The sequence below is a fragment of the Anopheles gambiae genome, chromosome 2, assembly GCF_943734735.2.
Source record: "Anopheles gambiae chromosome 2, idAnoGambNW_F1_1, whole genome shotgun sequence".
Classification (NCBI taxonomy): domain Eukaryota; kingdom Metazoa; phylum Arthropoda; class Insecta; order Diptera; family Culicidae; genus Anopheles; species Anopheles gambiae.
The window spans coordinates 8,556,749-8,581,897 of NC_064601.1; the positions used below are offsets into that span (position 1 = coordinate 8,556,749).

General features: G+C 42.8%; 2 protein-coding genes across 5 annotated transcripts in view; both read left to right on the forward strand.

Annotated features, from left to right (window-relative positions):
* Nucleotides 1-13,028, forward strand: part of LOC11176012 (protein couch potato) — a 158,625-nt gene extending 145,597 nt beyond the window's left edge. For all 3 annotated transcript variants that reach the window (XM_061643805.1, XM_061643806.1, XM_061643807.1), the window contains one exon: nt 869-13,028. Coding sequence is in view for 2 of the 3 variants with exons in the window: in XM_061643806.1 (XP_061499790.1) it covers nt 869-919 (51 nt within the window). In the remaining variant the exon portion in view is untranslated. The remainder of the gene's footprint in view (nt 1-868) is intronic.
* Nucleotides 13,029-14,093: 1,065 nt separating this feature from the next.
* LOC1281483 (exocyst complex component 4) lies at nt 14,094-19,623 on the forward strand. 2 transcript variants are annotated; one of them, XM_321399.6, is made up of 9 exons: nt 14,094-14,203; nt 14,946-15,666; nt 15,739-15,872; nt 15,936-16,825; nt 16,887-17,089; nt 17,159-17,357; nt 17,429-18,074; nt 18,136-18,342; nt 18,421-19,623. In XM_321399.6, the coding sequence occupies exons 1-9, from the start codon at nt 14,150-14,152 to the stop codon at nt 18,595-18,597; spliced, it is 3,231 nt and encodes a 1,076-aa protein (XP_321399.6). In that variant the 5' UTR covers nt 14,094-14,149; the 3' UTR covers nt 18,598-19,623. The 2 variants fall into 2 exon arrangements, with proteins under 2 accessions (XP_321399.6, XP_061499938.1); XM_061643954.1 differs by lacking the exon at nt 14,094-14,203 and adding an exon at nt 14,555-14,734.
* The last annotated feature ends 5,526 nt before the right edge of the window (nt 19,624-25,149 follow it).

A 25,149-nucleotide genomic window follows, 5' to 3' on the forward strand; every position in this document is an offset into this window, starting at 1 on the left:
ATATTTTAAACACAAACAGACACTTTCTTCACACCGCATTGTTCAATAATTCACTCTTTGATTTGCACCGGATCGCAGTATGTTTTCTGAATGAGTTCGAGTTGATGTGATCGTGTTTTTTTTTCTTTCTCTCAACACACCGACGCACTCACGTATAAAACACACACACACACTCTCACACACAACTGCACGAAACCAAAACCAAAGCCAGTTTCAAGTTTTTGCAAATCTTGCACCCGTTTCACTTCACACCGCACCACAATTAGAAACCATTTTGTACAGAGTAAATACTTTCATTTAAAAACCAATGTCCTAAATACCTCTCAACAGGAAAAAAATAAATTCAGATCACAATGGTAGTAAGCTGAAACTGTAAAGTAATCTTTTAGGTTTCATCCACCTTTCCAATTGTGTACAGAAGAAACACCATGCGCCTCCATTTTAGATGAAGCTTTCACTACTCCATCCGACTGTACTGTACTTTGGCCTTTGGGCTAGTTTACACCAAACCGACACCAACGTGCGACATTTTATGTTTCATGTTTTGCATTTTTGTTTTTTTTTTGTGTTTTGCGTGCCTAAGACGCTTAGGCTCGGTAACAGAAATGAATCGTTTTCCTTATCATTCACTTACCTCAATACACACATACACACGCGTGCACCATACGCAGAGACGAACAGTAGCTGTGTGAGTGTGTTGTGTTGTGTTGTGCGTTGATCGCAAAGATAACAACTGTCACCCTGTACAGCTAGGAAGTTTACCCTTGTTAACCAAAAACAAAAAAAACCCTTTCTTATCGTCCACCATATTGCTCATATCAATGTGTTTCTCTCCTTCTCTTCTCTTCCCTTTTCGGTGCGGTGCCAGGGGGGCGGGTTTGGAGCCAAGAATGGAACATCATTTGGGGAAGAAGAGTGAACGAACCGATCTCAGCTCGTACCTAATGGCAACAACCTGACCGCAACAGATGCAACCCGTACCCACCACCAACACCACCGCTACCACCATCGTGAACCATAGCAATCTTGGCGGCAACCAGCAGCATCATCAGCATCACTGCATCGGCAGCACCGGCGGGGCAGCACTGATCGGAGGCGGCATGCATGGCCGCGGTGCACTACAACCTGCACCGCCCGGAGCAACATCAATGGCCGGGCTGGGTGGACAGAATGCGGGACTGTTCACCTTTGCTGTGGCGCCACATCCACGGGCATAGGCGGGCTGCTGCAGAAGGATAATCTAATACAAAGCATTAAACCAAAATAAACACACTGCAAAAAAGGTGTGCCCAAGAGAGTAGGAGGAATGGTCGAAAAGAAGTACTAGATGGATTGGGTTAGTGCAACCGCGATCCACTCCATGATGATCCCTGTGATAAGCGATCGAAAAGACGAAAGGACGGATGGAGGCGCAATTTTAGCCAGCAAACGCTTGTATTTGAACCTGCACTGCACGTACAGAAGCACAGACGGGGAAAACCCGAACCCGTCGACATGATGGGAGTGTAATTAATCAATCCTACCTAACAGAGCAAGCAAGAGAGCGCAAGCTTACACAGTCACTACATACTTTCCTGAGAAACACGCTAAAACGATTACTAAACAAAAACAGAAAAAGAGAATACAAAACAAGTCTAGAGCGATATACATTACGCGAAACGAGCGAACAAGCGCTAGCTAAAACATACATACTAGTTGATCACTTTTTACCAAAATGTGCCCTAAAAAAGGAGTGATGATTCGTTTGCGGGAGGTAGGTAAAGAGGGCGAAGAGATACCACGAAGAAGGTGCGAGCGAGCGTAGAAGGTAAAGGACTAGTCGAGCAATCGAGTTGGGCTGGCAAACTCTCTGGCAAGCGATCATCACTCTACCTAGATTCCAATTTGTTTTTTTCTTATCGTAAAAAATCAGCAAAGGCTATTGTTAACCAACTAACGGCCGATTTTTCCTCTCCCAGCGCACATTAATCTAACAAACGAAATGAAAAAAAAATGTAAAAGGGACATTCGATCATTCTTTACATCCCGTTTTTTACGCATTAGCATCATTTTTAATCCAAACAATCTGAGATATACAAAAAAACAAAACCAGAAGGGAAAGAATCTGCAAACAGTTTGGACGAAGGCGCTGGAAAGCATTAGGACACGATATCGTAAGTCAATAGGCTGAACAAGTATGTGATTAGGGTTTCATCACTGCTGTTTGTTTGTTGTTTTTTTAATTTGCTGCTATAGGGGACATATATGATGGCCACCATCTGCCAGAAACAAGCAAGACAGAGCCGAGTAATAAACAAAAGCAAACACAAAATCCCCATTAGCATGATGAAGTATAACAATGGAAAAAGAAACAAAATGTGAGCAATAAGACACACAATTAATGACGAAGCAGAGCAAAGAGAACGGCCACACGGAATGGCTGCAAAATGAAATACTAGTTAAACCAGCAACAACAAAAATGAAAGGGACAAACGAAACAAAAACTTTGTAAATGAAAATATCAATGCATATCAAGATTTTGAATCGACATTTAAGAAAACGAGATACATTTACTACTAGCCAGCGGGTACGGGTGTGAAGGCAGAACATACATCTGACGTATTTAGCAAAGTTTTAAAGCAAGTTTGAGAGAATAAACAAACAAACAAAATGTGCGCATAAGCGATAAACGTATATACGAGTAGAGAGGTCAAGCTGTTTCGAAACAATTCTAGGCGACATGAGACCGAAAACGTTAGGTTTTTATGGAAGGGGAAAGGAAGCAAAAGAGGTAACAACCAAAAACGAAAAACCATCAACCATCCCACGTCGATATGGGTCGTTGCTGGGCTAGTGTGGATCAATATTATTCTGTGTTTCTTTCATTTTCTCCCAGCAGATGAAGGATTACATTGATGGAATTACATTTAAATGCCTTTGCTTTGTTTGTAATTGTTTCCTAACGTGAATGGAAAACTATTTTTATTGCTAACAACAACAAAAAACACAAGACATTTAATGAATGAATGATCGAGCTGCGTGTGATTAATTATGTGTTTTGTAAGGGTGTGTTGAACTTAGCCGTAACTATCTGGACTAGTTTGCTCTAGCAGCCCTTCGTTATCCTGCACTAACCCCATCCGCCTAAATGTAAGCAATTCATAGTGTAGGACAAAAAATGTTAGGGAAAAATCAAGCCCATACCACCATACAGCTAACTATTTTCAATCAAAAGCTAATTGCTTTCAATTAAAAACAAAAAACTATGATTTGGCAATACAGCAATACAGTTACCTAACTGCGAGAAGAAAAAAACAACCACTACAGAAGAGAAAAACCAAAGAACAAACACTAAACATACACCCGGATCACGGGCGTGGGCTTGGGAAGGATAAGGAAATCCCTTTCTTTTACCAGATTACCAAAGAGAACATAACTATGGCTATGGTATATGCAGTGTAACGGGGGCTACATTCAACAGGCTACACAAGACATCCGCACATGCCGTGCAGGGGGGTCAACAAATTAACATACAGATAACCAAAAAGGATAACGGAGTGGCCAGCAAGCAGCAGGTATAAAAAACAAAATGCAAGTAATGCGAGAGTTAAACGTCAGACTTGCTTAGAAGCGAGCAACACAAAACAGTAGCAATAAGTAGCGAAACTTTGAAGTTTTTTTTTATTATTATTACTATTATTATCATTATACTATGATTATGACGGTTATTACTGTCTTTGGTGAAGCTGTGTGAGGTAATATCTTTAACTCGTAAGCATAACTATAGTGCGTAAGTAAACTCAATTAATCCCAAAAACGAAAAACACAAAACGAGCAAGCTTAACGAAACCATTGAACTAGTGAAACAGAAGAAGGATTAGAGCGGGTCAGCGAGGGAAAACGATTGGTAAAAGCAAATGATGAAGTGCGGTGGGTAGGGGGTACTAGAAAAGAAAGGTCTCTCAAGACCTCTGCGAAAACGGGGAAAGGATTGAAGAAAGGAAGTGTCAGCGACAAGGCAGAACGTAGAAGCATAATCATTCCGTCCAATTCAATGTGTGTAGTTAAGTCTGGCGTCTTGCGTGAGGTACGGAGGGCAATCGAGCGATAACAAACCAAGCAAACAAGCCGACAATCTAGGCCAGTTTTGAACACATGGAGACCGGTTGTCCGACCGGGATGGGAGAAACCGCTAGCGCGGACAAACGAGCGAATCGAGAGGGCAGCACATCGGGAAGCGGCAGCTTCCTTCTGACGAGGTCGATCGTTTGCTTCTCCGTGTGCTGCGCCCCTCGGGTAGCTTGACCACATGGGAACTACTGCAAATCATACATATCAATGTTTTATTGGGATGATAAATAGAGTGTACGAAGCTACACCGCATACGAAGGTCGAGAGGCAAGACATGTTTTTTCGTAGCGTAGTGTTCGAGGTAGACATTGGGACAGAGGTGACCACTCTCACTCCCGACTGTGGAACAGAGACGAGCGAATGAAAAACAAAAACCACACCGGATCATCAATATAAACGAGTAAAGGAATGCAAGGAAGCGTGCTGAACGACGTTCACGCGCAAAACTTTGCCACACAAAGATCATATACATTGATACATATATAGGTAATATACATAACATAACATATTCGTTAGCGAAATCGATCGATTGCAGGCATGATTAATCCGATACCCATCCCAATGCCCTTGCTAGGTTCTAGGGAGCGTTTCGGGCTTTTGTTACACCCTGTTTTACCCCTGTCTCTAAGCGAGTGGGTGTTCCCCGCGTAAGCCACGCTTCAAGCGCTTCAACCTAAACGGTGCGAGCTTCGCTAAAGCGCTTCAGCAGCGCTTCACTTGTTTATGTGTTAGCACATCTAGCACCACGAACAAACGCTTACGTCGTGGCGCACGAGGACGTCCCCTTTTCACGAAATGCCTTTCACAACTAGCCTAAGTTCTCTTGATATAGAAAAAAAACGTTACGTTATCTTTTTAATGGGGTTTTACCCCCTTTCCCGATGGAAAGCTACGAGGGCAGAGTTGGAGTTCTATTCGTTTGGATGTTTTGTTATTTGCTTTTTCCATCCCTCCCCATTTTATGGCGTTATGGCCTTTATTCGGGTACGGTAGCAAGTAAGTATAACCCACACATAAAACGATGAAAAAGAACTTAATACCGATGTCGTGTGTATTTGATATGCGTGTATGCTTTATGTGAGTGTGTTTGTATTTGTGCGTATAGTGGAAGTTAAAGACATTTCCATGGAAAATGCAGGAAACAATGAACAAACTGCATGCAAATTTGTTAGAAGTCCATTAATTTGCTGCTCTTTTTTTTTAAATCACACTATGCTGGAGTATTTGTTTGTCACCTTGTGTAACAACAAACACTAGCTCAGCTAACCAGCCATAATAAGGTGGAGAACGTGAGGCAAACAGCAATTAGAAGAACAGTAGAGTTTGATACCTGCTCTTATGGCTATACTTAGCGAACGTTTGATAGTGAAAACAAAATCCACACAAATAGCATCAGCAAAAGAACAACGCTGAAAAGCTACATTGGAAGAGCTGCACAGCGTGAGAAAGAGATAACAGCGAGGAGTAAACTGCGCATAAAGTGTGAGGTAGACACTTAAAACATTTAAACAAATGAAACAAAAGCCCTAGACGAGTATGTTATATGATAAAACAAAATGGTAAATGATACAGCAACAAACAAAACAAAGAAGAAACAATTCACACATATCAATTTCGTGCCCGATCATATTTGAACGATAAAGTAGAGAAGAGAGGATTAAACAAATAACCTTTACTGCTGCCAGGTGAAGGCAACACATTCTTATTAAGGAAGGTTAATATAGTGAAGTAAAACAGTAAGAGTCTATGAAAGCCACTAAACATGTGAAATCAATGGTGTAACAAAATACTAAACTAAGCAAACAACACACAAAAGCAAACAAAAAACAAGCATACATACACACGCAAAATGCAGCAGACATTAAACATAAAAAAACAGAATACAACATTGAATTACAAAAAAAAAATCTGTATGATGCAAATGGCAAGAGAGGATGATAGAGGAAGCAAAAAAAACATTTTAGAATAGTAAACGTTAACGATGTTGTAATGAAATGATGTGTCGTGATGAAAAAAAAATACATTTATATTCAAAGTTTGATAACAAGAAGAGCAAATATGAACGTAGGCATGTAGCGATAATGGGGATGGAGAGCAACAAAAAAAAGAAACTTATTAGTAGATATACTGTGAACAAAAACAACAAAGATGAACCGCAACAGGCATGATAGACCTGCCTATGGTATTTTATTGCCTTACATCTTCCCGATGGCAGTAGGCGCGTGTGTGTGTTTTTGCAGGCAAGCGACAGAGATGGACGGAGTGTCATAAGTTCTTGCTTTCTTTTACAAACTACTTTTATTAACCCTTTTCAATTTGGTGATGAACGTGTGATTGGGGTTGAAATGTCTAGCAAAACATAAGAAAAAAACGACATTAAGCAAGGAGACAAGAAACAACAAAAGACTTCCTTAGCACAGGAAATGCGAAAATAGAGAGAGAGACTAACTTTTTAACTGCTCCCCCGAAAGGCGAAACGAATGCAAATGATTCTGACAATCAAATCACACACACTTTTCAATTTGTGCGCACCAAACCAAACACACGTACAAAGTAATACGAAGCACCGTTACATTCGCGCTAGGAAAAAAGACATTTCAATGCCAGCTCAAAGCAGTCCAGTGCGAGAGGAGCGCAATGGCTGCACCGAATGGTCTCTTTGTCGCAAGAAAAGCCTCTTGAAGCAATGCCACAAAACACACACACACGCATCTGAAATGAAAGTAAATACCAAAACGGAAGCTCATTTTTTTATTAGCTTTTCTTTTGCTACAATTATTTGAATCGCTTCACAACAGTGGAAGGAACATTTTTTGCTGTTTTTGTTTTTAGTATATAGCCAAGCAGTTGAAGAGAAAAAAAGAAAGAAAGGATTAACCAAAGATGTCTATTGTATATTTGTGCGATTAAATTATCCTCTCTCTTATTTATTACAGCCCACGCCTTATGTTTGTCCTTCATCCCAGGAGCTAATTTATTTCTAACAACAATCGCAAGCAATCTTATTTCGTACCTTTAGTTTCCTTATGAATTTTGTAGTCTTGCAAAAAAAATCCATTCCAATTGCGTTGATGTACTAGTGGGTGTTGTTGAAATAATATTTATTACTAAAGAATCGTGTACCATTCGTAGCAGAAGCGGTACGCCAAATATTAGGTTTATTAACATTATTTAGATAACTCTCTGCTTTAAACCATATTATTCAACTACCCCTTCCCATCCATAGCAGGTTCATCATGCTCTTGAACGTTTGGCAAGCGCCCATTGAACAATTAACAGCAAAGCAGAAAGCAGTAAGAAACAATGAAACAAGTAATAACAACCATACTATGCATACAGTGAAAGCAAAATTATATATATATACAAGTAATTATATATACACTTATTTAGATATATACTATGTAGTACAATCGAGTGTAATGGTAATCCTAGCGAAATGAGGAGCAACATCTTTCAAAAACAAAACCACACACAAACAACACAGCTATAACAGTAAAGAAACGCTCGATGGTTAAAAACACAATGTTGCGAAATCACCAAAACCACACTGCTATGCCGCTGTTGCGTGTGAAGTTTGTACAGTTTTTCTGGCTAACACAATTTTCCTAACACAAGGCAAGCAGGCAAGTTTTAATCTTTATATTGTACGGTCACAAACTGCGGACAAATACAAACAAAAAAAAAACTCTATCCAATCAATCTCTGGCATCACAAACAAAAGTATATAATATGAAATACCCCCAACAACTCGCCCTCAAACTCCAACCACTCGTTACAGTGTTATTCTATCTATTTGCAAAATTGTCAAAAGTCGAAAACAACAGCATAATTAAAGCGCAACATTCATCCCTCACACACAGTGAGTGTCTATACTTGCCAGGTTCTAACAGTACACAATATGAGAGAAAAAAAAGTTGGCTGATTTTATGCGTTTACCTATATCGTATTCTACTAGCCCCACTCTCTCAACGGAAGACATAAAAGAATATGCTAAGCAAGAGGGATGAAATGAATGAGGGAATGAAATAAGCAAAAGACAAAGAAAGCGCTATCAACAACAAATGGAACGATAATAACAAACTCACTTGTTTTGTTCATACACGTAAACAGATTTGATATAGTAAATTTCTAGAACGAATAGCATCAGCGGATGGTATACCCGTGGGGGTGATAGAAGGAGCGTAAAACCTTCTAATAGCAAATAAACATACTGAGTAAAGGGCAATCTGAAGTGAAGGAAAATGCTTCAAATGCTACGTACGGCGCAAATGCAAGTACAGATAAATATCTCTGCTCTGCATACAATTACATAAGACAAAACGAACAACAAAACATGAAAAAATGTTACTAACGCAAGTAAATGGAAACCTAATAAATCTAATCAGGAACTGTGAAGCAAACAATGAACCACCATAATGTGAGTAGAGCTACCGAGAAAAACAACAACAAAACGTCATAAAATCAGGAAACAGACTAAACAGTCTAACTAGAGACAAGAAGAGAAGAGAACAAAACAAGCCGAAACCACTAGCACAGAAAGCAACATCGAAACGGATCAATCGAAACGTATTACCCAAAATGGACGCAGTCTTAAGCAATAGTAGCAGTAACACACTGTCATTTTTCGTTTCCCTGTGTCAAAATAGTTCCCAACCTACACCACTATTTGTATCTACTAAACCTTATGTTTGAAGCACGTTTTCTGACGCACGTTTGATGGCACGATCACTATCACAAAGGGGAAAGTTCAAGCAAAACGCATAAACCACCAAACAACCAGAATGTCGCACACAATGATCCAGTTTGTTGCTTCACTACCTGAATGGATTGTATCTGATTTTGACTCGCTTTGTTGGTAGTACGTTTTTGTAGGCTTTAATGTTTTCTGTTCTCTATTACCGCTGAATAAACCACAATTTGCACTTCCGGACTCGGACAGCACGCTCTGTACCGGTCAAAATAAACCACAGCGGAGAGAGTAGAGGCTCAATTCTCTGTCTCTCTCACACACACTCTCACTCTCTCTATCTCTCTAGTTCTCTCTAGCTCTCTTCCATTTTGATTATAAATATCCGTCTATCTTGATCGATCACACACACACACAACATACACTCTTGTTCTATGCTCCATTGCACCACTCCCCTTGTCAGCGCACAGTTGCTATGGCTACTAGATTTAAATTCGTAAAAAATCAAGAAAAACGAAAAACCACAAAACCAGCTTGGCTGTACCTTCTGGGTCAGTGCTCACGTAGTAGAGGATCTTGCACAAACCAACAAACCACACGCATCTCCCACTTTATCGCACGTTTGAGGGTTTCCTGCCCCGTTGGGTACCGTTTGCATCAGCAATATATGCAATCAAAAATGTTCGTACAGAAACGAACCTGCAAATCAAACCTTTATTAGTGCACAAAAATCACCCTTCGTGTCATTTCTTTTAGAAACTCACCATTTTTTGTTTTAACATCTTTTAAGTTCAGTATTTATCTCGTATCGTTCGTTTCTAATATTATGTTTAGCATTCAAACAAACAACTTTTTTTTATAAAATTCAAGATGGAATAACACTTTCAGAATGTCAAGTGTTGCTCACTACACCATTCTGGTAGCATAAAGCGAAGAAAGCACAAATCTATCAACGATGGCTCAGCAGAAGAGCGAAAAGGAGATCGAGAGGAAATCACACAATAAAAGTGAACAAATATAAACGAAAGCAATAATTAAATGTTCTACCGTCGTAGTTACGTGAAAGCGTCATCAAAATATGTAACCACCATCAGATCATCTCATGTTATGCTACTTAGCTAGTACTAGGTGGCTACTCTCCATCGTGCACTCCGTCTCTCACTGACGGCAGTGGCGTCCAACCTGCTCACTTATAAACGGTATCGTACGCTTCATTTGTCGAAGCAGCAGGACAAAGCATGAAGCATGTTTGTAGTCCACCTTCTGCTTAGGTAAAGGGAATAAATTATATAAAGTACTTGCAGCTGCACATGACACATCTATGTGTGGTACATTTTATCAAAGCGAATATTTTCTGTACTCGTTTCAATTTTAACGGTTTTGTGTAGTTTAAATTCGTTATTTAAAGTGGCAGTACTTGTGCATTGTTTTACTTCGGTTAATATTTCGGTTTCAAACCCAATCTCAAAAATACCAAAGTTAAGCCTATTGTGCCGTTCTATATTTTTATTACTATTTACTGGTAGAGCAAACCGATAATTCTACCGCCGATCGATTGTTGATTATTGAATATTGAACAGGTTTCACAAACAATCACGAGATCACCTCCTTTTCAAGTGGTAAGCACACACTTGAACGAGATCTCAAAAAGATTCTCGCAGTGGCAAACTGTCATGCTCGATCGACGGTATGATTGACGGACCATTTGTATTTAAAGCGAAGCAGGTACACTACCCCCCCCCCCCCTCTCCCCTTTCCTTGCATTATGTGATCGTAACATTTTGTTTCTCACTTGATTGATGTGCACTAGTAGGGTATGTTTGTTTTGTTTTTTGTTTTTTTTTTTGCCCAAGCAATTCTTTACCGTTTTTTTTAAACAAAGACGGCAATAATTGCGCATGCATTATTTTAATAAAAAAAATATAATACCAAATAACGTTAATTTAAATAAGCTAAAAGGGCGAAAGTAGGAAAGGAGAAAGAAAAACAAACAGTGAAGGATACAATATAAACACGAAGCGATATTTGGGGATAAGATGGGAAGTTGCGGGATAAATCGGGGCATACGTAGGCAAATGGGAAGGGAGCAAACAAATTTACGATAAAGACAAAGTAAGAGGATCGGATTGACAACCGAACAAAAAAGGAACAAAAAATGAGCACTTTCATAGTTGGCATACCATTTGTAAAGATGGTCATCGCCCACCCCCATTCTGCACCATTTATTAGGCGTTTTTAATTACATTTTTAGAATGTAAAAGCTGGCACCGTTGAGTGGTCCGTTTTGTAAATGTTCTTTCAGTCTTGGGTTCGTTGGAAATGTTTGTCTTGATCCACACATACTCGTTCGTTCATTAAACGCAATGTTGCATAAATAAAAAATACAATGAAACAATACAACAAAACATCAAAATAAACGAAACTGTTCTGAATTGTTTTAGCACACTTCTCATCCAATGGCTTCTAAAAATGCACAGATACTATCTGAAGCGCGTCTAAAGCTACAGTTTCTATTCAATTCAACAACTGTTTTATTCCATTTTGCATGAGTGACAAATCTTTTCATCTTTCCCATCTCAACATCCACTGTTCGCTTCCTCGAACATCTCATTGTCGCCATCCTCACGATCGTGATCTTCCCGAGATGAACGTGACTCTGTCGGTACACGCTCGGTAAACTATCAAACAATTCAGAACAGGAATGGCCTTAAAAAACGATTTTTTAAAATACAAGAACGAAAAAAAAAACAACAAAATATCGAAACAAGTGGACGAAGTCAATCTATTATATACTGAGAAGAAAGAATATTATTGAACAACTAAATGAGATATAAACATAATAGTAATACTTACATTGCCGGATACGCGATTTAGAACACATATAAGTAAGAAGGAAAGATCCTGTTGGCGAGGTCGCGTGTCTAAATCTCCTAGCATGGTTGAGGATCTGTTACAGTTGATCCGTTCCTTCACATCTACTGTACCAAGGCATGGGCAGAATGGGAGCGTCATAGATACTGCATCAATCAACGGGGCATAACGAACAAGAGACATGTTGTACAATTTAATCATCCTTGTCGAAAAGCGAACTCTGTGAGCATGATCGATGTGGTAGACAAAACGGGAGGGAAAGGGTGAGGGAAAGACCATAGAATGAATAAGCAAAATGTGTGTGATTATTACATAAAAATATTAGCATTATTTGATAACTTTAATAACAAACTGCGCCGCAAATGAGTGTGTGTGTGTTGTGTGTGTGTTGCCGTGCGTGCGTTTAGCCGGATAAAATAAATGGAAAAGAGAAAGAGAGAATGAAGAAGGGTAGAGAATAAAGCCAGGAAATACAATAAAACAAAAATTAGTCAGGAAAGCATCAACCCAAAAATGGAAACCAAAAAACAAATGAAGCAAAAACAAATGAACAAACAATTTATTTATTGCAAATGATTCTGATCGTGCGCTGCGATATTCGATAGTGGATTTTAATTATAACCCAACTACCACTGTTTGGAGTGCTAGCGTTTTGAACTTTTCGCAATCATTCATGTGCGCTTACTTAATAAGTTTACTGAAAGAGGAGCAATACTAGCCTTCAATTATTTCCCTTAATCGCGTGACACTGTAAAAACGTGCTCAGCATACGTGTTGAAAGCATCTTCTTGATTGATCACACTTCAGAACGTTAAATCGAACACCGCATGTGTTATACACTCTGTTAAACTTTTGTTAAACTGCGTAGCGAACAACGTATAGAACAACCACTGGACCGACTCTGAACCAGAGGGCTAATCAGAACACACACACTAAAAAAGCTAGACATTATACTGTTTCCTCAGAGAGTGGTTCTGCAGCAGCAATGTTAGCAGGAGCGACGCGATCTGTTATACGGTCCGTTACTTTCATGACAGCGCAAGGGGTGGAACACGGATCGGAAGGAAGGGAACGAGCACTGTACTAACATGCAGCTAACAGCAACAACACTATCGTCTAAAGCGCTAGATATATAATTAACATTGTATAGGGTCCAAAGAGAAAAAGGCAAACAAACATAGCAGAGGAAACGAAGGAAAGTTAAATAACAAGTATAAGTGGCTGGTGTTAGCTATCGGTTCGGAGACGAGGCGGCATAGTGAGGGAATGCAAACAATACAAACAATGGAATCGATACAAAAACATGATGGAAACATTGAAACAGTAAATAAAGCAGTAAACTAATTATGGAATAACTTTACACGTTCGTATGGTTTATTTATTGTCTACAAATGGAAAGAAAAACCAAGAACGAGTTGTTGGCAAAAATGCTAAGTAGAATAAAGTGTTGCGACTGTAAGTATAAAACTAGATTATTGCAAAAATGTTTTGCATGTCTGTGGTTCTGTTGTATAAAATAAAATAAAATGCCATGAGGCTGTGCCACGGTACACTTTTCCACTCGCACGACTTAACAACATACCCGTTGAGGGTTTACCCCTCATATAGACTGTTCCCCAGTAGCAAGGACCGACTACTCGGCTACGTGGTGCTTAATAAGTCTCGATTTTTTGTATAGGTCGACAAGACCACGTAGGTTGTTACATCAATAAGAAGAAGAAAATCAAATGCGATGAAGTGGCAACAACAAACCAGATGTGTTAAATTAGTTTCCACATTACTTCATTCTTTCAAATGCTTTGAGTCTAAGCTTTCATCATGCTTGGTATACTGAACTGAGGTAAGAACATTTAATCATTGAAGCGTGATATTACAGTAAACCGTCAATTATCCGGGCAGCTAGGGACTATTCGGTTGCTGGTTAATCGATTTCCACGGATAATGGTCCAAGAAATATCAAATCCGTATAAAAATTACAAAACTCACTGATTTTACTAAAAATTCACCTTGTATCAATCCAGTAATTATTACAAGAATATTATTTTAATCCATAACTATAAGTTTAACAGCTGTTCATGAACAAACATGAAGCCCGAAAATATCACTAAATAGCTGTACACAAATATGTTTAACCAACTGGACTATCGATGCAAATATTCGCCGCGGTTGTCAACTATACGTGCACGGATAAGCCGCCCGCCGGTAAATCCGTCCCCGGATAATCAACGTTCTACTTTATGCGGTTTTTGTTTTTTGCAAAAAAAAAACAATTTAATTATCGTTAAACATTGAATTGTTTACTGCAGACATGCAAAAGTGTGTCGTATTTGATTTGTTTGTACATTTTTCCTTTAAAACTGCTGACCTTGACCGTGTTTGACACCCCTGGACCAAACTGTCAGACGAACGATCGATATTTTTCCGTCAGCGTTCGCAATATCACCTACCTTTCATCTGCGTTTGTTTTCGTATTTTCGTTCAATGGACTCTCCGCCAGTGAAACCTCCGAGAGGAGTGAAATATACCAAAGAAACGGTAAATATTCCCGATTTCATTATCCAACCGACGATTTTCCAGCAGGCTTTACCACTAGCTACAGCCACGAGTTGAAGGTTGCACGAAAAACGCCCTCAATTCCGCGTGTAAAGCCATTTTCGTGAAGATGCTGTGTTTATTTTCTATAGTGGGTGGCAATCAATCAATTTGTCTGCTGCTGGTGCTAGTGGTGGTGCGTCATCTCGACCAGCGTCAAAATGGGCCAACGATAGGATGATGCATTCCGTTAGATTCCCCTGAGTGTGAGCGGTACAGCACGAGTGAGCGAAACGAAAACAAACGGTTCGACTACACAAACGGGCTACCTTCACGCACCGCAGCTGTCAAATGCACCCGTGCAATTTTTGATGGAAGTTTTGTTTATTATCATAACAGTGCGTACGATTTCCACGACAAGAAGAGCTCCCAGTGGTTTTTCCCTTAATTGTGCACATTTTGCGTAAAGGCTCACATCGTATTTTCTGTGAGCCATTCTGGGTAGAACTCTGCAGGCAGTACGAACCCAAAATGGTGAGAGAACCACGTCGACCGACCGGCCACAGTTGGCTGCCTCCCTTTGTCCTCCATAGCTAGTGACATCATCTTTTTTTGTGGGCAGTGCACTCGCTCGGCATAACAATTTTAGCGATAAGATAAATGTTGCTGCTTCAGTTGCCTCTTGTTTGCGTTTGCGTGTCCAATCAGCTAATCGGTTGCCTTTTCTTTACCGTCCTTCCAACAGAGCGGTTGCGGACTGCTTGTTTCCGTGATCAAAACCCTCGATGCCAGCGAAACGAACGAGCAGCGCGAGCGGGAGAAGCTCAAAATCGAGCGAGAGTTCCGCAAAACTGACCAACGGTTGAACGAGCTAGTGTCGCGCAGCGATGGCGACCTCACGCGTGTCATGCAGCTGTTCGGCAAGGTGTCGACGGAAGTTACGGCCTCCCGGGAGCGGATACAGGTGGTGAAGGAAAACCTCCAGTCCTGCAAACAGTTGCTGCGCTGCCGCCGGGACGAGCTGAAGAAGCTCTACACCGATGCGATCCAGCACAAATACGTGCTGGAGATGCTGGACCAGATCACCGAGATACGGAAGGTGCCGGCACAGCTGACCGCTTTCCTGGCAAAGAAACACTACCTGCACGCGACCAAGCTGCTGATGGCCTCGATCGAAACGACGGACGGGAAGCTGAAGGGCGTCGAAGGGTTGAACGATCTGCGGCAGGACTTTCAAAACCGCCGCCAGCAGCTGTACGGGAAGCTGCTGGAGGAGCTGAACAAACATCTGTACGTGTCCAGCACGGCGGACGTGCTGCAAAACTTCCAGCGGCAAGCGTCCGGGCGCAACAGCCAGTACGCGGCCGGCACGTCACCGTTCCAGCGAAACGTTTTGCGCCGCTCGGCCGAACGCGTGGAAGCGAACACGAAAGCGCGCAAGGCGTTGTTTGAGATCTCCAAGAATGGTAAGCCCCGTTTTTTGTGTAGAAAGCGCCTGCATCTATTCCACTAATTTGCTGTTCGCTTTGCGTTTTCAGGGTTTTTGGATGTGGATAAAAGTGAAATTATCGAAGATACGGAGCTGCTAGATCCCGATGTCAATTCGTCATACTTCCTGAGTATAATTGTTGAATGTTTTGCATTGTTACAGAAAGTGCCTGAATCGATTGAGGTAAGTGGCAGCTTTCCCAACACGCTTCATCCTAATTTCTGAACTGTTCCATTTATTCCACAGTCAATAAAAGTACAAATGCAAAGCGAACTGCTAGCTATCGTAACCAAGTCAACTCAGCACATCAATTCGCTTGAGCATCTGCCACAGACGCATCAGCAGCAGCAGCAGCAGCAACAGCAGACAACGCTCGGCATCACTAGCACTCCATCGTCTAGCACCGTTGCCACGTGCAACGGGACGCCCTCCGGTGCGTCCAGTGCAGACCCTACCAGGCCCGCCCAACCGGTACCGATACTCGAGCTGCTCGATCTGGTGTTCAAGCAGTTTAAGCTGATCGCCAACGCGCACCAGCAAGCGCTCCGTAACTACGGAAACGTCATACAACGATACAACATTCCGCAAGTGAAGCCTTACGACATCATCGAGTACTGGGGGCAGGCCCAGGCCGTGCTCAAGCTCGTGCTCACCGATTATCTGGACATCCAGAACGACAGCGGCGACGAGGCGCTGCTGTTGCGCGGCCAGTTCGCCGAGCAGTCGACGAACGTGAACGCATTCTTCAGTCGTAGAAAAACGCCGGGCAAGAAGCTGCTGTTTCGCTTTGATAAATCGTCTCACACGGCCGACGCCGGCGGGCCGCAGACAGCGGATGGAGACGCGGGCGGGACGAAAGAACACCGGCGCAACCTGTCGAACGTGTCCAACAGCACACCAAAGGAAGAGGCGCTGCTCAACAGCTCGGCGGTCAGTGCAAACTCGTCTCATCTGCTAAACAGCAGCTTCCATCAGCATCAGCCGTATTATTTCGGCGGGAAAGATGCTGCCGCCGAACGGCGAAAGCGCGAACGAGCGCTGGTTTGCCCGGCGGATGCGTCCCTGGTGCGGAAGATCTATCTACCGCTGATGGGATACATTCAGGAGATTGAAAGCTTTATGAAGTGCAAGTCAGGGTGCGTTGGTTGATTGTTAGAAGAATCAGTGTCTTTAATGGGATGTTTCTCTCCGTTACAGGCAACCGTGCAGCTTGAACACGTTCCTAGCAAACTACGTGAAGGACGCTTATCTGGCACGGGGCCACAATCGCAATCTGCAGTTGACGATCGAGTCGCTTTCGAAAGCACAGGACGCCTGGCGAACCATCATCAGTCCGGAGGAAATGAAACGGCTCGGCCTAACGCGTCCACTTTTGCAGAACACTCTCATCGTGGAGAATCGTTAGTATTTGTTACGTTTGTCAGATGGAATTCCGTTTATTCGATGAACACAATCATTCTCTTCCGCAGGAATTGCTGAAACGAAGAAACTCATCCAAGATCTTCCCACCTACTCCGATGAACTGCTGAAGATGGTCTGCTCACTGCTGAAGACGTACCGCGAGACGTGTCAGGCCGCGTACCGTGGCATTGTGCAGCCAGAAACCGAGGACAAACGAATCTACAGTGTCGCCTGGCTTAAAGATGACGATATTACACGATTTTTGAAGTACGTTTGCACAGCATCGAAACTTTGGCATCCTTAACCAAGGTTTGTTTTCATTTCCCCCTCTTTCTCAGATCGCTTCCCAACTGGACGGATCTAAAGTCATCGAACGCACGGTTGAGGCAACTGCAGCAAAAGCGCCTAATGAAGACGGAACCTTCGGAGGAGGAAAGTCCCACACAGGTGCAGCAGCGTAACGTGCGCGAGGCGGAAATGCTTACGAGCAATCTCGGCGAGGGCGGCATCTCCCAGCAAGAGATCCTATCCGATGTGGGCGTGCTGAAGGAGCTGGCCATACTGCAGGAAAGCATGGAATGGTTTGCGAGTCGCATCACCGAGTTTGCCCACGATTTGAAGAAACCGATCGTAAACGGCCTGGTGGCGGCCTCACCGGTCACAACGCCCGGCTCTCCCTCGCCCGCCGGTACGGCAACGATCGTGAACAGTCCGGTCATAGTGAAGGACGGTATGATCAAGGTGCTGATCAATCTGGCACTGGAGTTTGAGGAGCTCGCCAACACGTGCCTGCTGGTGCTGCATCTGGAGGTGCGCGTGCAGTGTTTCCATTACCTGCGCTCGAGCCCCTCCGATCGGTACAAGGCGAACAATCCCAACAAGAACGATTCGCTCGAACCGGACGCAAAGGTGCTGAAGCTAACGAAGGTACTGTCGGACATGGACGAAGCGCTTAGCTCCACGTTGCACCCGCGGAAAACGAAGGTAAGTGAATGGAGGATTCGATCGACAGCGGTCTTTTATAACCGTTCTCCCTTTTTTGCAGTACGTCTTCGAAGGGTTGGCACATCTGGCCGCCCGCATTCTCATCATGGCCGCCAACTCGATGGAATACATCGACCATTCGGGCGTGCAGCGAATGTGCCGGAATGCGCTAGCACTGCAGCAAACGCTGAGCAGCATTACGGCGTCGCGTGAGGTGGCCCTGGACTATGCACGGTCCTTCTACGAAATGTTCTACCTAGATCCGGAGGTATACATCCATCGCTTCATCGCTTTTATGACCTTATTTCACTAACCACTTTCCTTATCGCTCTTGCCTGTCGTGTAGGAAATTCTCACCTCCATCGTGGAAAAGGGCGCCCAGTTTACCGAGATGCAATACCTAAACGCGCTGCAGCTGATCTTCCGCAACCGTGGCATCGTGGATCCGGCCGTCGTCGGGACCTATCAGCAAAAGCTGTCCGATCTGCTCGGCACAAAGCCCGCCCTCGGTGTGACCGTGTGATCCGCCAATGCAAACGCAAAAGTCGAACAAAAGCATAGCAATTACTAGCAAACCTACTGCCGCGTATAGTCTACGTATGTCTGCACGCTTTCAAGGAGCATTGTTGAAGCGTTTAGCAACGAATCGTCGTTCCGCACCCTGAGGTTCGTTTGCACTCTGGCTAGGCGATATTTTCAATGCGTCTTTGCGAAGTGTTGTGTGCTCCTTTTACGACGGTGTTAATGCTAGGGATTTTCAAATTGTAACTAAAGAAGCTTACGTGGGGGCGAGCGCCCTCGCGGTAGGAAAACAAAGCGATTAAAACATATTAAACGTAGCTGTGGCGTTTGTGTAGGTATATTGCAACAAAATAATACGAGGTTGTTTTTTTTGCTTTTAGCAGTTATCACCGGGCTTGTTAACGGTTTACGATACAGCACCGTGCTATGATGGCAAGCATGATGTTAAGAATGCAATGCAGCGCCTAACCGCCACGTAGAAAGTATAGACATGCAAATTGTTTCTGTGTGTATGTGTAGCTAGTGTACTGTTAACTGCTTTCCCCTTCCTAACATTCCCCAGTCCTGTTGGTATGTAGTAAAACCCCCTGGATTATGCTTATCAATGTTCCGGACGGTCATCTCATCGTCTCTTGGTGTTGCGCGTCCATTACGCTCAGTACAGCAATGCATATCATTGAGGTGGAGCTAATTCAAGTTATTTATTGTTCTAACTAACAACGCTAAACAAAAGCTATGATTAACAGCGATGTCTTCAAAAAGCCATCTCGTTTTCCTTTAGTTTCACCTAGGGTACATGATTGCTAAAATTAATTTTAAAGATCTGTCACTGATTGAATTACTTACCATTGGGTTCTGCTTAGATGAAATTCTCTCCCTCTGGCTCTAAACCGTTGTCTTGGGCTGTTGCTCCCATTTGGTACGCCATCTACCAACCCGCGTACGTTGGCACCGGTAGAACGTGGTGCGAACTGACCGAATTCAGTATATAGGACAAATAAAAACAAATTCACAGCCGAAATCAAAACAGAACACGGGTGCAACATCACTTCCTCCGAAGCGAATAAATCTATCCGAACAAACACGTGACTGGAAACTGCTGCTGCAATGCCTCCTGCGATATCTTCCCATCGCACCATTTGCCTTTCCGTTCCGGGGAGGGGTGTTTTGTAAACAAAAGGAACAAAATTACCAATTGAATGGGATGGAGGTGGGGGGGGGAGTGGGGAGGATACGCCATTACTACACTGTAAAGCGGGCACAGCGTGCTGACGATTGCGCCAACGTGCGCCATGCGTGTTTTGACGGTACAAAAGGTGGTGCTACCGTGGCGAAAGGGAAGACATCTTTTTTGTTCTTGTTATTTTTGGATAAACACAGTAGGCGGAAAGTTTCCCCCGAAACGGTGACGTTTGTTTACACTCCCACACTGACCAGTCGCACCGTGGGGTTGGCTTCTTTTGGGAATGAGCATGATGTTGGTGTAGTGGCAGTGATTGCATTCAGTTCAACTGCCAAGGTCGCCAAGCATTTGTTAGATGTTAAGGGAAAAAACATATTTCTAGATTTTTCTAACCACATTTCCTCATCATTTCATGTCTCATCATACGCCTTGATGCCTCATAGTCACAACACACTTGCGGTGTGTGTGTTTGTTTCACACACCTTTTCTCAACCATTTCTCGAGCATCGTAAATCATCGTCTGAATCCAGATTTTCGCAAAAATGAGCCTCCATTTCCGGCCCAAATGGTATACGTTTTTTTTAGCAAACGCGGTTAAACGATTCCTTCAACGGACACGGTTCTGCGGTGAAGGTTTCGTTTCCCCCAAAATACTTAAGTAAAAATATTGGGAAGGAGAGGGTAAAATAATGCCAAGGTACCACGGAACTCCAGATGAAAAATGGGACACCATTTCTCACGCTTTTCATTTGTTGAAATGAAGAACTTGGCGGGAAATAAAGCAAGTAATTTCCTATTTTTTGGAAAGGTTTTATCTATGAAAACTGCATAATGGCAGCTTCTCTATAAATGGCATGAGCAAAGCTTCGTCGAGCGATACATAAACACACACAAACCCTGCTGATTTATGATGAAGTCGTCCATAAATACAAACATTAGACCCATCTGGAGTGCGCTCATCAGTCGTGCTTTTCATCCTTTCTGCATTTTATATAATTTCCAATGCACCATATTTACTACACCGTACCAAGTGTGTCAATGGCGTTCGCTGTTGATTTACTGTTAATCGAACAGGTTGGATTGATTTCCTACTCGTCGTTTGCTTGTTTTTTTTTTTTTTTTTTGCTCAATTCCATTCCTTTCACTACACTCACTTCATCAGGCGCAAAACAAGCACCGGAAATGCGGCGAGAACTTGTACAAACGAACGCGAGCGCACCGAGAGATGGGTAAAGGAATTGGAAAGACCGTTCGTTTAATTTTTCCACCTGGCAGCGGGATCGACCAGTGTTGTCCATCAAGCAATCGGTAATCAACAGCCGGGGAACCGGCTGTGAAGCGCCGCCCACCGGCACGTGGTGGAAATGGGTGGAAGGAATGAGTAAAATAAATTTTACATTTATACCATTGCTGTTGGAAGTTGGATGGTAAAGTTTCCTCCACAGCTGTTCGGCCCTTGTTCTGCTTTCTGCTTCCCTTGCTCACCGTTTTGAAAATGTATGCACGTTTTTTTTTTGCTCCTCATTTCTTCTGGTGAGATGATGTCCTGTGCGAACTTCGTCGGAGCGAAATCAAATACTTCATATTTAAATTAAGCCTTTGTCTCCGTTTTTTCCACTGTTTTCGTTTTTGCTCCACTATTACAGGGAAAGGGGATTATGAGAGGAGGACAGTGGTGGTGGAAAGCAAATAAATTTTAATGTTCAACATACTGGATGGATTATTCCAGTAAATGTTTATAGTATAGATGGCAAAAGTAATTATTTTTACGTTTCTTAAATATTCTTAACCAATATTTATAATTTTACATCTTTTATTTAAGTTATTTTTGCGTCAAATACTGCATTAAAAACACACAAGAATTCACAATACAAACAATCCATTAAAAAGACGAACTAATTGCTTCTTGATGTTGTTACAAAGTGTCTTCTCCATCTCCAAAACAGATCGAATTTCTCTCTCGCTGCACCCCTTTTCTAGGGAATCCTGTCCAAAAATCGCTCCACCCTTCAATTACAACAACCCAGAAAAATGAAGCAATTATCTAGACACCAGACTGGAACGCTTGCAGCAGAGGGGTTAAACCACAGTCAACCACCACGCACCCCTGTCCGTGTCCAAATAGGGGCGTGCAAATGGGAATCAATTTAGTGTGCAATTATTACTTTCACGCGCATTTTCCCCCGTCCCATAAAGCGTACACTTTATGACTCCCAAGCACACACACACACACTGAGGCTTCGGTGCAGCAGCAGATTAAAGAGTGTAAAAGGACTACTCGCACATGGCCGGTTTGCAAATGTGGCACCAATTTGCTTAAACCAATAAATAACCTGGTAGAAGATCCTGCCCGTTCGTATGCTTGTGATGGTTGGATAAAAGCACAAAATATTTTAAAAAGAAGACTTTTGCTTTTTTTCCTAGCAGAACCGGCCCCGTGTACACACTATCTACACGCACAATCTGAAGGAGGTCGCGATGATCCTACGTAAACACATAAAATATGCTCCCTATGCCTACACGTCCCGTCGGGTGCTTTTACGACAGGACTCTCATTCTATTGCAGATCGGTTCGATTTTGGCTCAGGGGGAGAAAGAAAAGAGAAACCTTTCAGGGGCTATTATTTATTTGCCTTCGTTCGTTTGTTGTTGTCTGTTTAGTTGGATCAAATTTTGGCAAGGTGCTTCCTATAATGTGTTTAAACATCCTTGGTCGTTCGATCCTTTTTTTTGCTGTTTGCTGTTTGTGCACTGGACTGAAAAAGCAGTTTCAGCAATGAAGAGCGTTTGAAGCTTGACCATGGATCCCATAAAACAGCAGGTGTCTCTTACGGAGTGGTCGGTTAGGACGAAGAAGCTTGAAAGGATATTAGAAAGAAGATGCTCTGTTCTCGGATCTCCTATGTGTCTTCTATGTATTTGAAGTTGAGCTTGAAGCTACCCCACTGTTCATTTATTTTGAAACTCTTCACTCGTCACTCATTACAAAATAAATTTCTCTTTATTATTTAAATCTCAGTCATAGAAAATGGGAAAGAAGTGTGCTAATGCTTACAATTAACACGCCATTCTGGGTCCTGCCGTTTTCCCCCACAGACGCGCACAGCATAATTTAAACATTATCTTTCATCAACTTCATGAGAATCAACTGAGCACCCCGTTAGGTAAGTGGAGAGCTGGAACGAGAAAACAAAATGGACTCTGGCTCTTGGGCCACGTGTGAAGATTCGCCACTGCATTAATGATGCACTTTCTCACCGTTCCAGCAAAAAACGTCACTCCACGCTTAACGCCACTTACCCGTGCTGAGGACGTTGATAACATTTTAATTAAATTCATTGCCATCCGTCGAGGGAAGCTCGCCTTGTTGCCTCTTTTATACGGATTGTGCACTTGTTCATTTACATTCGTCTTCAACTCAAGTTGCACTCCGAAAACCAGATCCACGTGTGAAATGTGTTTTCCAAAGCAGCACGTGTTCGTTTGGAGCGTTTTGAAATAAAAACGGGCGGCAAGAGGATGGCCTACTGCGCCTTGCGTTGAAAAGACACAACCCGCTGGTAGAAGGCCCTACCCAGTTACGGAGCAGCAGGCCGTGCCGTTTTTTTCCAAGAACACTCAACGGCTGTTTGAAATTCAACAAGGAGAAAGGGTGGCGGAAAGAATGCACAGAACACGCATAAAAAAGGAACAGGTAGCGCACACGGGCTACCTGCTGCGGGCTTCTTCTACGCCGAAAGTATGTAACTGTGTCAGAATGCATTCTCCTGGGAGCAAAGGAAGGATTTGTCGCCGAAAACGGAGAACAAGAAATGCCACTTTCTCGCCCAAAACCCAACTCGCTCGCAACGTATCGCTCCCCTGCGTATTACGCAAAAGGCGTGTGGCGTTCCGGTAGTACGCCATTGACCTACTGCTGCTCTCTTCAGTGACGTGAGTTCAATGTCCCCCGAAACGTGGTGACAGCTTCCTTTCCACAAGGCACACGTGGAATGTGATAAAATGTTACTTTAGCAGCCCGGTTGTTGTTGAAGCACTGGTCTGTAATTAAATCAGGCAACAAAGGTTGCAAAAGCCTCGCAACCGCCAAAAGAGATTGCAGCATTCTAATTGGAAGAAAGGGGTCAGTGCATGCGGAGCAAATTTGCCCAAGAAAAAGGGTTGGACGGGGTGCAGCATAACTTGTAATTAGTAGCAATTATGTCGTTTTATGCGACTGAACCGGCTTAACAGGAGACCAACGCGGGACCACATCAAGGCGATGGTTAAAGATGCCATCGGGACGACGCCGTTCGTTCACGTTGCACGGGAAGGAAGAAGTTTTACGCATCACCGAAAGGACAGTAATGTCACTCCTGTCACCAGGTACAACCAACCAATGCCATTGTAATCTGAATCTCTGGAAGCCTTTGGAAGAACATGCTCTTGAAGAATGCATGAAGGGTGACAGGAACGAAACGGACGGTAATTGATGTGGTCGCGGTTCGTTTTTTGGCAACTTTTTTTTGCAAAATGGCAAAGCTGGAGATTGTAACAGGATCCTTTAGCTGCATGCGTGTCAGCGAGAGGCGTCGTGGAGAACTTTTCAGCACAATTTACTCGACTCGTACTCAGTAGAAGCCACAGAACTGCAAAGCAAACGGGTCGACGAAAGTTGATGCGTAATTATACGTGGGAATATCTGGGCACTCTGCAAGACCTCCTTTAGGGTTGTTATTGGATCAAAAAACATATTTTTAGGTGATTATTTCAGCACAAAAAAACATCATGTAAGGTGTGTTTTAACATATAAAATGGACTTTGTCAATATTCTATAAAATGGTTGACCAAACTGAATAAAATTACGAATTCCATTGAATATTGTGCACACATACAGTATCCAATCCGTTTGAATTCATTCCCACTCAGTAATTGAACGACTAATCTTTATTCTACTTTTGTTTCAACGAATCCAATATCACCCACTTGCGAGAGATTTCCGCAAAACTTTCCGCTATCCCCCGGAATCGATTGGTTAATGCATATGCAAATGGGTGTATATTGTACCCTCCAACTTTCGGCCGAACTCCAACACCAAAAAGTTGCTGAAAATACCCCAAACCCTCCTGGAAACGAAGCAAATCAGCGGCAATTTAACAGATGGCGAAATTCTCGCCCCGGTTATCCCCACTCCCTGCACTTTCTTCCCCTCAGCCCAATTGCCAAACCAACGTTCATCGGATCCCAGAGCGGAACAAGGTTCAAGGATTCGTTCGAACGACCGACCGATCCGATATGCCGGATTTTGCTCCATACCAGGGCAGGATGCAAAATGCAGAATGAATGCGCATGAACTTGAACTCCCTTCGCTCACAAACCGGCCGGTTTTGT

Excerpts from the sequence above, each read along its gene's own strand:
- LOC1281483 (XM_321399.6), top strand. The coding sequence starts at position 14,150 with ATGGACTCTCCGCCAGTGAAACCTCCGAGAGGAGTGAAATATACCAAA. Across the intron at positions 15,667-15,738 it reads GTTTGAGATCTCCAAGAATG|GGTTTTTGGATGTGGATAAA; the intron begins GTAAGCCCCGTT and ends TTGCGTTTTCAG. Across the intron at positions 17,358-17,428 it reads GATATTACACGATTTTTGAA|ATCGCTTCCCAACTGGACGG; the intron begins GTACGTTTGCAC and ends CCTCTTTCTCAG.